This window comes from Pygocentrus nattereri, chromosome 12, assembly GCF_015220715.1.
Source record: "Pygocentrus nattereri isolate fPygNat1 chromosome 12, fPygNat1.pri, whole genome shotgun sequence".
NCBI classification, from domain to species: domain Eukaryota; kingdom Metazoa; phylum Chordata; class Actinopteri; order Characiformes; family Serrasalmidae; genus Pygocentrus; species Pygocentrus nattereri.
In genome coordinates, this window is record NC_051222.1 from 16,525,496 (window position 1) to 16,542,204 (window position 16,709).

The window sequence follows — 16,709 nt, forward strand, 5'->3', positions numbered from 1 at the left end:
ATTAAAAGATTACATTTACAAAGACTGCATTTAGGCATCTGTGCTGTAGTGTCTGTAGCCCCTACTCTTTCACAAGGTTAAAGTTACTTGAGGCGTATTTTTTCCTAAGTCTGGCCAAATGAGGTTTGCAGAGCTACGACCCAGATGTGCCACTCATACTATCTTTAGAATGATCAAAATAGTCCTCTTGCTTGGCCTTCATCAGTTGGTTCATCTCATCTGGCCTGCTCTCACCTGGCCAAAGTCAGTAGGTCATCTCACTGGCTGGTCAAACACTCGGGATTTAAGAGTGGTGGATAAAAAGTCAGTTGATTTGATACAATCAGTTATGATTTGATCAACGTTGAACCACTGTTCATTCGTCACCAGAGTGGTCTAGGTAGAGAGGTATGAGGAAGAAAATGACAATTATTCTATAGTTTAAAGATGAGATGAAGATGCATGTGAATAGAAAATTACAGAAGTATGTTAATAAATAGTGATGAAGTATTTTGGGCATAATTTCATGAAATGTCTGCCACCTCTGACACTTTGAAGCTGGTGAGCGCCGTCTTGAAGGGTCTGTAGAAACTCGGCTCCGATCTTCCATCACCTCTGAATTATTAGCAGCGTTTCAAAAACAAGGCAGGACTAATCAAACATGCTTTGGTTAAGCATGCTCATCAGAGTATTCGCTTTGCTGAAACAGATTTCCTTTTTCTTTTCTGATAGAGGCTCTTTCTACACAATCTTAGAAACCTGGCTAGCACTACGAAACACAGTGAATGAGTACTTAAAATACATTTAAAGCTAAGTTGAAAATAAACAAAACAGACTGAATAAAACAGTTCTGGGAAATTATTTGGTGTAGTCTTGAGTTTCAGCCTTATGAATGCTTCACAGATGGTAAAGCAAATATTGCTAAAACTATGAGAACATCACGCTTTTTTAGTCTCTTTATGGGGACCATAAACTTTTCACCAGCACAATTCACCAGAAACCCCAATGAAGACAGTTTAAGTGTGTGCATGAAACAACTTCCTACTAACCGCTGTTAGTTTTCCACTTGTTTTTGAGACCGAAACCCATTTGCTTCCTCTTTCTCGTCACATTTTCATGTTATGCACACACATTCAACTGTAATGTCTGAAAGTAAAAATATTATAAAAGGTTTCTTTCCAAATGTCTTGGTCAAAAAACATTTAAAGCATGTGTATGAATGAGCAAGAGGGTGAATTTTGGTTCTAATTAAAATGGGGCTGGCTTGTTCTTTGTGGTTTTCAGAGGAAAGGGAAGTGTACGTAGTATACTAACCTTATTGTGTGATCTAGTATGTAGGGTACTGAAACACTTCTTCACTTCCTACTGGTGCACATTCCAGTAATATTTAATAATAATAATAACATAGGATTTCAGCTAACTGCAATGGCAAAGGAGGCTTTCACAGTGTTTATGTTTTCTGTGGGTGAGTTATGGCTTTATTATTATTTTTTTATGATAAAAACTGCACATTATGGTAAATTTTTATATTAAAACCAGAGCCAACATGCATACAATACAGTACATACACACTACCATTAAAACAAAACATTTTGGAATCACGGTTTTCAATAAAATCAATCTGATTGCAAAATAATTTATGTATAAAATGATTGTCTGGTGCAAGTTTATAGCTCTCAAATAACCTGCTGATTTTTTTAGGCGTGTCCAGAATGATGAACTGTAGCTGAATGACTCACAACCTGAATAGCAGCAGTGAAGGAATTCATTTCTAATAAAATTAATATCCAAAATACCTTATTTTTGGATAAAATCTGACCAAAAACTGGCAGAAAGGGAAAACCTAACAGTACATGATTTTTCATATATAGAATAAAACATCTGAAAATTCCTAATCTATAAAATGTTAAGCTACTTTCTGTACATTATTATTTACAAAACATTAAAAACGTTTAATATGATATGTGATTACAAACTTTTTAATAGTGATGTATGCATTCTTTAAAACAACTATCATGAAGTTACATATTTTTGTATTCTGTGAGGTTTTGCTGTAATTCATTTGAGTTATGCATGTGTCTGTTATATGTAGTTATTGTCATTGTATATTGCACTATGAAATTCAGCTCGTGTTACCATGATTAACATGTAGATTCAGGGAAGAGGGTATCTGTTGAGGGGCTACTTCAGAATAATGTTAAATAATGTGAAAATATGTTACACCAAAAATAAATAACAAAAACATTTTTTACATATTTACAAAAAAAAATATGAACATATTTCTGTTTTATTAAACATGAATCTGTAGTAGCTTCTCAGCATTTATCCTCTTCCATAAATCTACAGGTTCTATAGGTTTTGTACAGAATTGATTCAAAATCAGTTGAAAACACATTTCAGATTTTTAACTTGGACTCATATTTTTCATTAAAACACAAAGAAAGTTTACTTAATATGTGTTTTGGTAGCAACAGTTTGTTAGATTACACACTGAGGTTCAAACTTCAAAACTCATTTACTTCAAAACAATCAAACGATCTAACTGCTCATGTGGCGATGAGAGACGGGGATGCTGCCACACTTCCTGCTCTAAAATGCAGGTGTTTGGCTACAATAAGGCTCCAACTAAAACTGTGTTTCTGTGGTGACATGATTTTCTGCATATATAAACTCATAATGAATCTAAATCTTTGAACTGCACTTAAAAAGAAATCAAGAAGATCCTGATGAATAACTGATGATTCTGTAGATATTTAGCTTACTACTTTGGCTTTTAATACATCATGATATAATCCTTGGAAACATCTAAAGTCTGAATACTTCATGAGACAGCTGAAGTCTGTCTTAGGCTGCGGTTGTGGTGAAGTCTGTCGTTGCCCAGAAGCAGTTTTTGCAACTCTACATCTTGTGTTCTTGCACACTGAGGCATTCCACTGTATGTTCTTATGACCTATAAATGGTCAAAATGGCCTCTTTTATTATGAGTGATTATTTTCTCCACAGTGATTTACCAGACTTGGGCTATAACCGTTGACATCCCAGAATTGACTTATGAAGTCGCCCGGGTCATTTGATTAAACTGGATTTAAATATTTAGGTTAAACTGTACCTTTGTTGTGAATCAGCTTAGTGATTCCTTTGCAGTTTGAATCATGATCAAGGTGTTTTTGACCTAGTTTATTAAAAAGCCACACTTAGCACACTAAAGATTCTCCACAAGAGTGAGCTATTAACACTTCAGGCACTTTTGTGTGCACCATTAAAAGAAAGAAAAATTACACCCACATGATGTTAAGAATGCATGCATATTTGAAATAATAAATTGTGTTTATATGAAGTTTGCATTAGGTGCATTGTAGGCACTTTTAACCATAAACAGTTTAAGCTTTCGATGTTGGACTTTTTTAGCATTGGTCACTGTGACCACTCTCACCTCTGCAGCCCCATACACAGCAGGAAGCAATGTACCCTTGTGCTGCAACATGTCTTCTGAAACCATCATTAAACATTTCTGTTTTGTTTATATACCAATTAAGTTCATCTGTGTACATTTTTTCTTCATTTGTGGATTTATGGAAATTGAACCAGTTTATTGTCACTACCAATACAATAATAACGCATTCAGACCAAATGTTTCAGTAGTGACTGTTTCAGGAGTGACAATTTTAGCTAAGTGTGAGTAGAACTCAAAATGCTGACCAGTTCATGACTAGCAAACCCAGCTTTAAACAGCTATAAATACATAAAATCACTATATTTTTCATTAAAACAAAAATTTTAATTTAACTTAAAACTTAATTGCAGAAAAATTGCATCTGACGTAACAGATCTTTCCTCCAAGCACGTTCAGCTGTCCATTGATGTGTGAGCGGCAGTTCAAAAAGATACGATAGCTGGCTCCAAAGGTCTCAGAAAAAGCCTGTGTTAGCCTTCACCCTCCTAGCGTTAGTCAGACTCTTAGAGGTAACTCACTGGCTCAAAAGAAATAGGTTATGAAACTCAGTTTTTCAAAATTATACATGGAGTTGAACACACTTTTTAGGCTTAAAAAGCAAAGCAACGTATATATGACAAACCATACTGTTGCAAAAACTTGAGCTGTAAGTTGAAGTAACTCTTACATTGTTTCTTAAGTTTCACTTTACTTACATAATTATGATGATGACAAGCTGAGATGTAGAAATGAACTATTTCTAAAAGAGCTTTTGAAGTTACATACTCCACTGCCAACTTTGGGAAAAACAGACTTAGCAGCAATTTAAGTTGCTTTGTAAAAACTAAACTTACTACTCAGCAGAGACACTAAACACACTCATGGTTACGGTGTCTAAACATGTAAAGAGCACCTAAACTTGTATTTAAAGCTATAGATTTTTTGTTGTTTGAAAATAACATCTGAAGGAAAAATAAGTTTAATAGAGCTGTTAAACAGAAATCAACTATCTCACTATTGCAGTTAATGTCTTCAGTAGGAGAATCCTCAGGGGAAGTGAATGGGAGTAAAGATGGCCAACAGCTTGTTGAAACTTAAACTCAGACGTGGACAGTAAGCTTTGTATCGTGAATGTAGCTCCTGTGGTTTTCTATGAAGGCATTTTCACTCCAAGTACAACTTGGATAAAAGTTTTAATGTAGTGGGATCTTCATGCCAAGTCACTCTGAAGAGGAAGGAAGAAGAAAAAGGTGGATTTCTTGAGTAGCAGTGAGGAACTACTTTTATTTCACTATAATTTAGACAGCTAAATATAATTTAGACAGGGGCAGCTGGAGGTCAGTTTTATTAGTTAGCCTCTAATTTTACAGTGTATCAGCCAGCAAGATGGGGGGAGATCCTGATTAAGGCCTCCAAAGGCCTAGAGCCAGCCATGTCCAGAACTGTGTGTTAATTTTTTTTTATTTCCCATGCATCACTGCTGCATTGCATTTACAAACAGAAACCATGTGCATGCCTTTCCTTCTGTCTTTATAGTGAAATTCACTGTTGACAGAAATTCTTGGCTGTGATCGACAGTGTTTGTTGGTGGATGACCTTTTCGATTGTACGAGATAAGGCCTGTCTTGCCATTTAATGACTTCACAGACAGAGGGAAGAAAAGGGTTCAACACAATGTTATTCATAGTGTAACTTCTCAAAGGTCAGTTTCTTTTTGTGGATATTTTTCTAAATTGCTAAGGAATATTTTTTTCATCAAGGTACAGAGTGTAAATGTTTATGAGAAACTTGATTCCTTAGCTTCCTATACCAAACCTGACATACGAAACCTGGGTGTAATCTTAGACTCTGAGCTCTGCTTTCCTGCACAGGCCACTAAAGTAACTTTTTATCATTTGAGAAATATTGCTGAAGTTTGGCCGTTTCTCAGAGCGAGGCAGAGAAACTTAATGCGTTTGTTACAAGCAGAGTTGATCACTGTAACGGTCTTCTTACTGTTACTTCTTACTCTTTTCATAAGAGAACAATCAATTCTCTACAGCTTGTTCAAAATGCAGCAGCACAGAACCTAACAAAAACAAAAAAGAGATCATATCACTCCCATTTTCAAAAAAATGAACTGGCTGCCTGTATTTTTAGGACTGATTTTAAAGTTCTGCTACTAGCTTTTAAGGTTCTAAATGACATTAAAGCACCGAGTGTAATAATAATAATTATTATTATTAGTGTATTTGACAGAAATAAACACTTACAGTCGAGCTCAGTAGCTTTCCAGCTCATTTTCTCAGATGTCTGAAGTGCTAAATATGACAGTGAATGCCCCACACAGAGGTTTGTAATAATTAGGTCACAAAGCTCATCTCGCCTGCCCTCCCCTGGCCAAAGACAACAATCCACCTTAACCACCTACCTATAACCAATGAAGAATTTAGTGAAGGTTCTCCAGGCAAAATCTTCCAGGCACCAAGTCTACCACTCAGTGGTGAACAGTCTGCTGATGAATACACCTTTAACACTGATCACAGTTCTCCTGTCATTTTAATGATACCGTTAACACTAGCAACAAATTATGGAACCTGATAAACTGATCTGTCCACTTCGCAATCATATGTAGTGTCCAATTCACTTGTGAAACTCACAGTAGGCTTCTAAACAGTGCAACCTCCGTGCTTAAAGGACAGTTAGTGCTAAAGCGGAGTTAAAGCTAAAACCTATACAAAATAGTGATAAGACTTGACTTATTTTGAGTTTTAGGCTTAAATTTCAGTCATGTGTTTAGTTCACAGGTGGTAAGCCATATATTGCTAAACCTGCAAATGTGTTAGTGAGTATGGGTGTATCCACTTTGTTTTGGTCTCTTTGTAGGGACTAATTTGTTGCTGCAGTAATGCATGGTTCTGTACAGATAGTATAACATGTATGTGCCTGTGTGCTTGTATGTGGTGTGGGCCCTCCCTCTCTACAAGGCCCTGGTCAAACCAGTTTTGATGCAAATCTCGTCTTGTTTTCCGCGACTGAAAGCCACTTGTTTCCCTTCTGCCGCCACATTCTCATACTCTCGCTCTAACACAGCTCTAAATGTGTCTGCGAATGAGAACACAGAGGAAAGAAGCATTCAAAACCAGATCGCATTTACTTCTTTTAAACATAGTTAAGTCCTACTTGAAAACGCCGTAAAACTCAATTCTGCTATTTCTGATAAACAACCGCTGGATGTATGTGCTATACGTGCTTTCAAATTACTTCTCAAACTCTTTTCGCGTCTGATTGTAATTCTATTTTTTGTAAGAAAAGTCTGAAAGCTTGCTGGTCTGATATCTTGTGTTTATAAATGGTATGTTTTGAAACTTTAACAGCGTTTAACGTACTACATCAAACTCTTTTGTTTAAAAATACAGGAGAAAATATAATTTTTTTACAATATGGGCCACATATTTTTTCCTTTAGGAACATGCTTGAGGGTGTCTTACCAAATTTCCTTGGTCAAAACGAATATGATGTACTACAGTAACTCACAATATGTGTTTCTCCTGAACCTCAGGAGAAAAGAGGATTTTTATGATTTTAATGATTGACCCTGAATGATTTCTGGAATGTAGAAGAGAGACACAAGAAAATGATGACATCTTACACTTTTCTTATGTAAATATTATTGTGTAAGACTGGGATGAACTGAGTCAGACACAAGAGTGAAGCCATCTGTGAGACTATCTTTAGATCAGTGAGAAAATCCAGAGGTTGTTTCTCAAGAGCTGGGCACAAAGGGGAATTCCACAAAATCATCAGAATTTCTGCCTAATATAACACACATACATACATACATGCTACCCAAATGGACCAGCAAACCTACAACTGTTCAAGAGTTTTCATTTGTAATGATGGTTCTGTGAGCAATTCTGGCTCACCAAGCATCTCGAGAACAGAGCATTTCACTCTGAATGCCTTCATGGGGAAACATCCGTGGAATTCCCCTTAATTATGTCTAGGAGAGGTAAATGGGATAAAGAGGTGATCTTATTTACAATATGTCTTTCTTCTGGTAAAAAGAGGACAATTAAGAGTAGGTTTTACATTAACTGGGTACAATGAGATGCCTGGCATGTTCTCCATGGTCTTTCACAGTCAATGGTTGCTCAGGTCCTCGCTGGCCTGTGCTTGTTAACCTACCGAGACTGTAGATGGTGCAGACATGCTGAAACTTGATTACTGGGCGGATCCTCGTTAGTTCTCCTCGGTTTCTGTCACTAGTACACACCTGCAGAGCTCACCTGAGGCAGTTCCTCATCTTACTGCTCACTCCAACGACTGACTTCAGCAAACGGCGATGGCCGGGGCGATTTTCGCAGTGTTTCTGTTTTCTGTGGGTGAGTGAGGCCCGTTTTATACCTACATTACTGCTAAACTGGACATCATTGGCGGCGTTAAACAAGAGCATCGAGTAGCACACAGACAGTTTATGGGGTCATCATTAATGGTACAGACACAGTAAGCCAGACCCGCCCTTTCGCTTTAAACCGTAACCTGGTTAAAGATTTTAGCTCTGAACTGCTGGATTAGGCGTTGGGTCGTTATCCTAACTAGCTAGCTAACATTAGCTAAGGCTAAATGTTTCTGTATTGCGTTGTTTGGCGTTAGCTTTGATGAATTAGTCCAATTCAGATGCCAAATGTGATGTTATGGCCTTACATTGGGTCAAAAAACGACTCCCAAAGTGTTTTCTGAGGAAACTGCACTGGTTAATTGATGGTAACGGGATAAGGAACCTTAACCGTGTAGTTACAGGAGGGTAACGCTACTTTACCGCGAATTGGTGAGATATTCATTTAAAAACAGGTTAAATAAAAGGTAAAATTGCGAACACACATCCGCAAACCGAAAAAAAGCTTCCAGGGACCTCGAAGACCATAAAAGCCCGAAACCGAACTCGCGGAACCGAACATGTCCGCTGCTGTTTGGTTACCACTCGGCGTGAAGGCGGACGGTTGGGAGCCAACGCCCCGTTCCAGCAGGTCACAGCAGCTTTGCCTGTGTTGGTCACCCTTTTGGTTCAGAAGGTGCCTGTTGTGCTCTTATTTCTCTGCGGAAATGATTATAGATTAACAGTCTTTGGACTTTTTGCCAAAGAGCTTTAATCGTAGCATGAGTGGTACTGATCTGGTCGTTTCTAGAAATCCCGGAGTCGACTCCGGTTCGAGTGATGGAGTCGATTCCACGCGTTCGATTCTCTGTTCCAGAAAGTTACAAATAAAAAGCCCAGCATTTATTTCAGTTCATAGCAAGCCATCATAATTTGTTATGAACTACAAAGGGTTTTGACGTAACTTAATTTGCCCTATCTCTGTTATTACTCGGTAACACAAGAAGTGTGACCTGTTGGGTTAGGGGTGGTGAACTCCAGGCCTGGAGGGTCAGAGTCCTGGACAGTTGGGTGGATTTACTACTCCAACGCGCCCGTTTCAGGAGTGTTAAGAGCAGGAAAATCACCAAATTGTGCTCGACACTGGCCCAGGACTGCAAGTCACCACCCCTACATTAAATCTAAGCAAGGCAGTTTGAAGAATGAGTTAACTGTAGCCTAACTCATTTATCAGACTAGAAGAGTTGAGTTGGGCAATATGACGGTTATTGTTACAGTGGTAATTTGTCACAATATGCCTCTCTGAGCATATTATGGATAACATCCGTACTTAAAAATGCTTCCCAGCTGCATGTAGGATTACAAAGAGAGCATAATTATGTTTAGCTGGATTTAGTGCATCTTAGAATGTGAAATGTTGAATACAAACCATTGCATTAATAGTTTTTGATAGTATTTATTTTTGTAATGTGGAACTATTTTGGCTGTTCCAACTTGCTGAATATTGGAAAACAAATGTGAATTATTGTGTATCATTAAACTCTTTTTGCCATATCACCCTGCTCTAATAGGTAACTAGCTAAACTAAAACTGTTTTTCAGTTCTCTGTCAGCTCCTTTGGGTGGGTTTCAGCACTGACTACTAGAAATGAGTAGTTTGCGAGCAAGTCAACTCTTTGATACGGCTCTTGTAGGTGGGTGCTGACTCACAGTGAAGAGCCAGTTTCATTCATTTAGAAACAATGGATATGTCTTTTGACACTGTGGCTGGAAATAAAAAAAATCTGGATCTTGGAACATTCCAGCTCCTCTTTATTGTCTCCAGACCTGCTGATTGCTGCTATCTTGTCTCTGGTTTTGTTCTTGGCAGTTTTCACGTAGTTCATTCTTAGCCATGTTTCCAAATGTGCTCTCGTTAGTTCTTCTGATGTTTGGCCTGCTTTTGTTTGTTGATGACTGGTTGATGTCTGAAAATTCATCTAGGAAAATGTCTTGTTTGACTGATAAAAAATAAACGCAATGCCATTTTGTTTGATTAGCTAATAGGTAGGCTAAGGTTTTACTGAAAGCTAAATAATGCATATTGCTGACATGACTACTGCCGAACGAGCCGACTCTTATGAGCTGAACCAACTGATCTGACTCGCTAAAAAGAGCCTCGATGCCCGTCACTACTGTCAACTGTGGTTGTCAGTCACTTTTGTTTAAATTTTTGTTTTCCATTTTATCAGCAGTAAAAGACAAAGTCTATCAATGGGTTGATTCTAGGACACAGTTTAGACTGTCTGTCTTGACCGTGACGTAACAATTTCTCTCACTCTTGTGTGCGCATGTGGGCTAGCTTGAACCTCACTGTGTGGAATTATGTCCTAAGCTTAGGAGTCAACTGATGATTCCAAACTGTCTGGAATTGGAGAATCAACTTGTCTTTTATCTGTCTAGCTATCTATCTCGCTATCTATCTATCTGGGATCGATGCCCAGCTCTAGCCATAATTTTCTACTTGTTTACTAGCCCTGTCTGGTATATAGAGGTCTCTTTCCTGATTTGAGTCATAATTAAACCGTGCATTCTTCTTTCTCTGCAGCTGTTTTATTAATCAAGAATATGTAAGTTAATGAAGTTGGAAATCGTCTAGGCTGATTTTTATATTGTCCCCCCCCAGCAGTGAATTACCAGACTTGGGCTATAACCGTTGACATCCAAGAAATGACTTATGAAGTCGCCCGAGGTGACACCATTACGATACCCTGCACCTTCAAAACTACAAAAACAAACTTCTCAGCAGTCTCCGTCGACTGGACAGCTCACGGAGATGTTGACACTGATCCAGATGTAAGAGACCAGATCTACTTTGTTCATTTCTTGCGCTGCTCCAGTAAACCAATATTCTTGTCATTGGGTAGTGAAGTGTTAACACAAATTTTACTGCCTTCATCTTGATTGTTTGCATATGTTGTCCATGTGTCTCTTACTCATGTTCTATCCCACAGATTGAAATCATCTCTGGATTTTATCCTAAAAATGGTGATCCAATTGTTGATCCAGGAGATGGGTATCAGGGAAGGGCATCTCTGCAGTATGACTTGGCTAAAGGGATAGCAAACTTGCAGCTCAGTTCAGTGACATCAAAGGAGACAAGAGTGTTTCAGTGTAAAGTCAGCATTCCTGGTGACAAGACAGGAAAACTTTCAGACACCACTAAGATTGTGGTTTTGGGTAAGTGATGGAACGAAGAGTAAATTGTCTTCCTTTCCATAATATGTAAAGCAAAAAAATTTTTTTTTGTATTACAAATAAGCATGATAGACCTGAAGCTGTTGCAGTAGTATTTTGTTTTACCCTCAGGTTTCAGACTAGCTTCAAAGCATGGAATGTACTGTAAAGTAATCATGGTATGTGTTTCTGTACAGTAATGCCAGTACATTGGAATTAGAATGGGATTGAAGCTTCCTGACTAGGCCTGTTAACTCCAAATGAATAAAAACTGATTCAAACCTCTCAGATCAATAAAGTACATGTATTCAGGGGATTGGGTTTTGTGGATTTTCTTGGTGAGAATAGAAACGTCCTCTACAGTGAACACATCTCTGCACGTTTTAATGCACAGTTACTGTTTAACAAAAAACATGTAATTAGTTGATTTAACATTTTGGCAGAAATACAGCTTAATTCTTTTATATATTAAGTATTTGTTGGCTCTCTGTAGAGGTTGTATTAACTTATTTTCACCTAGACAATCAACAGTATGTACTGTTTGTGTGAATTTGTGTATATCATTATATGTACCTATTTGACTAATTCACTTCTGTTAATGTAAGCTCAGGTTTTTTGGCATTTCAGAGGTTCTTTAATAAAATACTTGCAGAATCTTAGGCGGCTTATCCAACCATGCACGTTATTATATATTGTAGAGGGATCGCTTGGGGAGTCTGAGTTTAGTTGTGCATGTTAAACTAGCGTTTAATTTGCAAACTAACTTGCTTTTTCACCAGAAATTTAAGTTGACAAGGTAACATTAATTTATTGCCCATGTGTCTTGGATTCTTAAATTTGCCTTAAATGAGTCCACGTGCCACAGAAATAGTCACCTTGAAAGCTACCAGGAGGTGTGTGCACTCAGTTAAAATAAACATATACAAATAAACCCTGATCTTTATGATTCTAATTTGTTTATAGGATGTATAAATAACTTGAGGTAAATGTGAAAATGCTCCCTTCCAGTCAGAAACCACAGACTAACATTACATAGTTCACACATGCCCACAAAAGGCTCTTTTCCTAAATATAAAGTTTTAATTCTCAATAACATGATTTGTGTTGTTTTCTTCATAGCTGTTGAATGACTAAACTTGATATTGCGGTAAATGGGGGGAATGACTGTCATGTATGAAGTGAAGTGCTGTAAAAGCATGTGAACTTAGCTTTACACTGTTGTGCTACTCAAAATATTTTCCCAAGGTTGTCAGGTCTAGAAATGTGACCAAGGGGCTTGAAATGACTTACCAATGGGTCAGTGGGTGGCAATGGTTCAGCCCATGTTAAGCTGCCCAAAACAAATGGACTGACAGTGGAATTACGCAATGTTTTTAAAGTTTCTGTGTAATTAAATTAAGATCATTCAGAGTGGCTTCATGTAAAATGCTCTGTTCAAGAGAAGTTAGAATTCACAGTGGTGGTGATGGGAACCAGACAGCTGCAGCACTTAATGCCTTTAAAAGGGGTCTCATAGAAAGATATGAGCCATTGTGACGTGTTCCTGTCACGTTCACTGTAAAATCCTAGCTGGTAAGCTTCTTTTAAGATGAACCGTTGGCAGCAAACCATTCAGTGATTTGTTTTCTTTCTTTTTTTTCCAATTATTGAGAAACGTAATGTGTTCCACAGTTAAAGAGTTGAATGTATCTGTGGAAAAGTGCAGCCTAACGTGTAACTGGGACCATAAGCACTTTGTCAGATTTTGTGTAGTTGGACTACAGTGTTACCTGATGTTCTTCATACTTTAAGCACGTTAACTAAGACCCAGATATGTAAGAAACTTACATTAAGTCCAAACCAAATGGCAACATTGGCTAAATGATCTCCTTCTATTTAACAGTGGCTCCTTCTGTACCCGAGTGCAAGATTGTAGGAAAAGCTGAGTATTTCCAGAACATCAACCTTACCTGTAAATCTTCGGAGGGCACTCCAACACCTGCATATAAATGGGCAAGCTATGATGTCAAGAATGCTCTACGACCCAATCCTCTCAAGTCCACTGATGGTATGTGTGGCTCTAGCCGTTTTCCTGTACATTTTCCATGTCCAATGAATGTGATTCTCAGTAACAAACGTCCCCCTAAGCCTTCGAGGGATTGTCTCTCAAATGCATTTCTTCCCATTCCATTATGTTTCATCACCTGTTTGTATGTCTCTGTTTTAGTGAATGGGGTTTTGTCACTTTACAATATCTCAATGGACACAAGTGGTTACTTTATCTGCACGTCAAGCAATAAAATTCGCTCAGCGACCTGTAACCTGACTTTGGCCGTCATGCCGCGTAAGGACCCCCCCCCCCCCCACCTTTTTATCTGATTTCTTCTTCTATACCCTAATATGCCACCCCTTTTTTCTGTTTTTCTTTTAGTTATTTATTTTTTCTATTGTCTGCTGTTCTGTTCCTCAGCCTCTATGAACATCGCATCAACGGCAGGAATAATTGGCGGGGTTGTGGCTGTTATTGCCATCCTGGCAGTCGTTATTTGCTGTTGCTGCTGCCGTAAGAACAAGGACAATGCAGAGGAGTATAACATGGGGTAGGACATGATCTCTCTCTTTTTCTTTTTTTTTTTTGCTTGCTCTGTAAAAACCGCCTCCTCTTTTAAAGTTATACCAGTGCAAAAGGTAATCTCATACTCTTTTAAAAAAAATAAATACAGGGGGTTTGGGGAGTGTGATGATACGGGTTCCATTAAGCCACTCAAAAGCAGCTTTATACCCAAGTGGGCACTAAATTCATCTTTCCAAAATCCCAGTGGAATTTCTGGGCGTCTTTCTGCTCTGGAGAGATGGAATTTCATGTGAGATTACTGTGGAGAGCAGCTAGCTATTAATCCAGAGCAGCAGGAAAAGCTTTTGGACTGCACCAGGTGATTTAACACCAACATGATCACCTCAAATTAGGGCTCTAATAACTATGGTTACAGTGCAGAAATGGTCTTGACAGCCCGGCCTACCATAGAGATACCACGATGGATCTGACAGAAAAAGACCACTGTACTCAATTAAAAATGTTAACCTGCCATGCAATAACAAAGGTGGTTATGTTGCCCTTTTTAGATGTCGAATTACTGTTGACTTAGTAGCATTTAGCTTCAGAAACAAAGTTGTTTTCCATTAGACTAATAAAAACTGATGCACATAAATGTATGCTTTTAAAAAGACATTCTTAAAAAAGGCAACATGTAAAACTGGTAACATTCAAGCTATTTGAATGTTTTTTTTTTTTATTTCGTTTGGTAATATTATTAAAGTGGTTTTTCTATAGCTTTAGTTCTCAGTCCATGTCCTGGAAGACCCCTGCACTGAATGTCTTTGTTTTCCTTTTTCCCAACACACCTGATCCAACTAACTTTCTATTTAACAAGCCCTTCCTAAATTGAAGTAGGTGTGTCAGAGCAGGGAAAACACCTCAGATTTGCAGAACAGTTGTACCCAAGAACCAGGATTGGGAAACACTGTTCAATGGCATCACTTCAAACAATCCTTTTGGCACCTTTTATTCTTAACAGGTTTAATCTGGGTTTAGGTTTAATCTGGCAAAAAACCACACCCTAAAGCCCTTTTTCCTTCTTCTCGGAAATATTTCTCTAGCAGGTCTTGAAAGGGTCTGCTAATGTTTTATCCTGCTGTGTTCAGGGTTCCCACAAATTCCGAATATACAGACAAGGAGCCTCACAAGATTGAAGAACATCAAGATGAGCGTGTCGAGAGCAAACCTGAGAAGAGTGCAAACCAACGTGACCAGTATGAAGACCGACGCGAGCAAGACTACGACCACCGTAGTGATCGCTACTCTGATCGCCGAGATGATTATGACGATCGCAGGACGAGGTCCAATGATCGCCTAAACGACCGGTACGACGACCGCTACGACGACCGGCGCAGTGACCGGTACGACGACCGCTACGACGACCGGCGCAGTGACCGGTACGACGACCGGCGCAGTGACCGGTACGACGACCGGCGCAGTGACCGGTACGACGACCCACGAAATGATCGTCGTGATCAGTATGACGATCGCTATGATGACCGTCCCAATTATCGCCGTGACCGCTGATAACCGCCGAGACCGCTATGATGACCATGATGGCCACTAGAAGGCTTAACTGCAGATGTACCTACCAACGTTATTTTAAGTAACTGTAATTAGATTTTTTTTTTTTAAACCGGTGTTGCATTTAAAACTGCCAAAAGAGACAAAAGATTTTGCATTATGTGGACTAGCTGAATGAAACTAACCAGCTTTTCCATGTACTGCATGATCATGGACATGGCTTACCCTAATCCTCAATCCTTTAGTTATATGGTGATTGTTTTATTAGAGCCTCTGTAGAGCTCTGGGTAATACACAGGCTGGCTAATTATTTTAGATGCTCAAACTGGCACTGTAGAAGATGGCCTGCTTTACTTTGCTGTATATATTGTACATTTGACCATAGAGCCTAAAATTGGCTTGTGGTTGACCAACTGTGACAGAAGAAAGCTTCATTGTTTCACAATGTTTCAGTTGAAAACGTATGAGCAGCTATTGCCTGTGCTGTAATGGCCGTAATCACATCCTAACAAAGGCCATCTCTCGAAAGATCAAAGAACTATTTTTGAAGTGCTCTGTATGTTTTTCCTTCCCAGTTGTTGGGTTGTTGTGCTCTTCTGTAGATTTTCTCTTATGTTTGCTTTTATACGTCAAGATCTCGGATGTATTTATGCAATTTATTGTATATTATGGCTATAATTGTGTATTTTAATAAAATCGTGTACACTTTTACAAAGGGTTTTGTTTTAATGCATTGTCTTCGTGGAAGTCCTTTTTTGGGAATGAGGGAGGGGTGGAAATGATTAGAAACTGGGACACCAAAATGTGGTGAATGTCGGGCTCACAAAAAGTAATGCTCACCCACTGTTCGCTGCTGGTTGAATGTCAGATTTCTTTTTTTTTTTTTTTTTTTTTTTTTGCACTTAATTATACTTGTATTCTACAAAGGTCGGCCTCATCATGGGCTTATTCCTGATGCAGGAAACCCAGTGGCATGAGTGAATGGAAAGAATGGAGCAATCAAGACTTCAGAGATGTGTTTTTCTTACCTAACTCACGTAGTGCGGCAGAGAGCCCATTGTTCAGATAAGTAATATCTGGGAAAGTTGGTGCTACAGAAGTCATCTTATTTAATAACTAGTTCCAACGTCTGAGTCAAGGTGAATGAAATTTTAGAAGTGAACTTTTCTCTGAAACTTGAAGTAGGTGAATGTTCTTTCAAACCTGATCTAAACCAAGTGCTGTGATTAGAAGAAGCGCAAATCAATGTGTGTCCAGTTACAGTATAGAAGCACTTTAGTTCTACAATTTCAGACTATTCCACATATTTCGTTGCATACTTTGTTAGCCCCCTTTCATCCTGTTCTTTGATGTTCAGGCCCTCACAGAGTGGTTGATTAATTTCAGCACTGTGGTGACATTGACGTGGTGGTATGTGTTGTGCTGGTCTGAGTGGATCAGGCACAGCAGTGCTGCTGAAGTTTTAAACACCTCAGTGTCACTGCTGGACTGAGAACAGTCCACCAGCCAACAGTGTCCTGTGGGCAGCATCCAGTGACCTCTGATGAAGGACTAGATGATGACCTACACAAATGACAGTTGGGCTATCATCTCTGATTTTACATCAACAAGGTAGGAGTGTCTAAT

General features: G+C 38.7%; 1 protein-coding gene across 3 annotated transcripts; it reads left to right on the forward strand.

The window, feature by feature from the left end:
* Positions 1-1,389: 1,389 nt before the first annotated feature.
* On the forward strand, positions 1,390-15,798 carry gpa33a (glycoprotein A33 (transmembrane), paralog a). 3 transcript variants are annotated; one of them, XM_037543199.1, is made up of 7 exons: positions 1,390-1,444; positions 10,434-10,603; positions 10,762-10,987; positions 12,867-13,031; positions 13,191-13,307; positions 13,434-13,563; positions 14,666-15,798. In XM_037543199.1, the coding sequence occupies exons 1-7, from the start codon at positions 1,405-1,407 to the stop codon at positions 15,084-15,086; spliced, it is 1,269 nt and encodes a 422-aa protein (XP_037399096.1). In that variant the 5' UTR covers positions 1,390-1,404; the 3' UTR covers positions 15,087-15,798. The 3 variants fall into 3 exon arrangements, with proteins under 3 accessions (XP_037399096.1, XP_037399097.1, XP_037399095.1); XM_037543200.1 differs by lacking the exon at positions 1,390-1,444 and adding an exon at positions 7,599-7,776 and having other exon boundaries at positions 10,437-10,603; XM_037543198.1 differs by lacking the exon at positions 1,390-1,444 and adding an exon at positions 7,600-7,776.
* Positions 15,799-16,709: the final 911 nt, after the last annotated feature.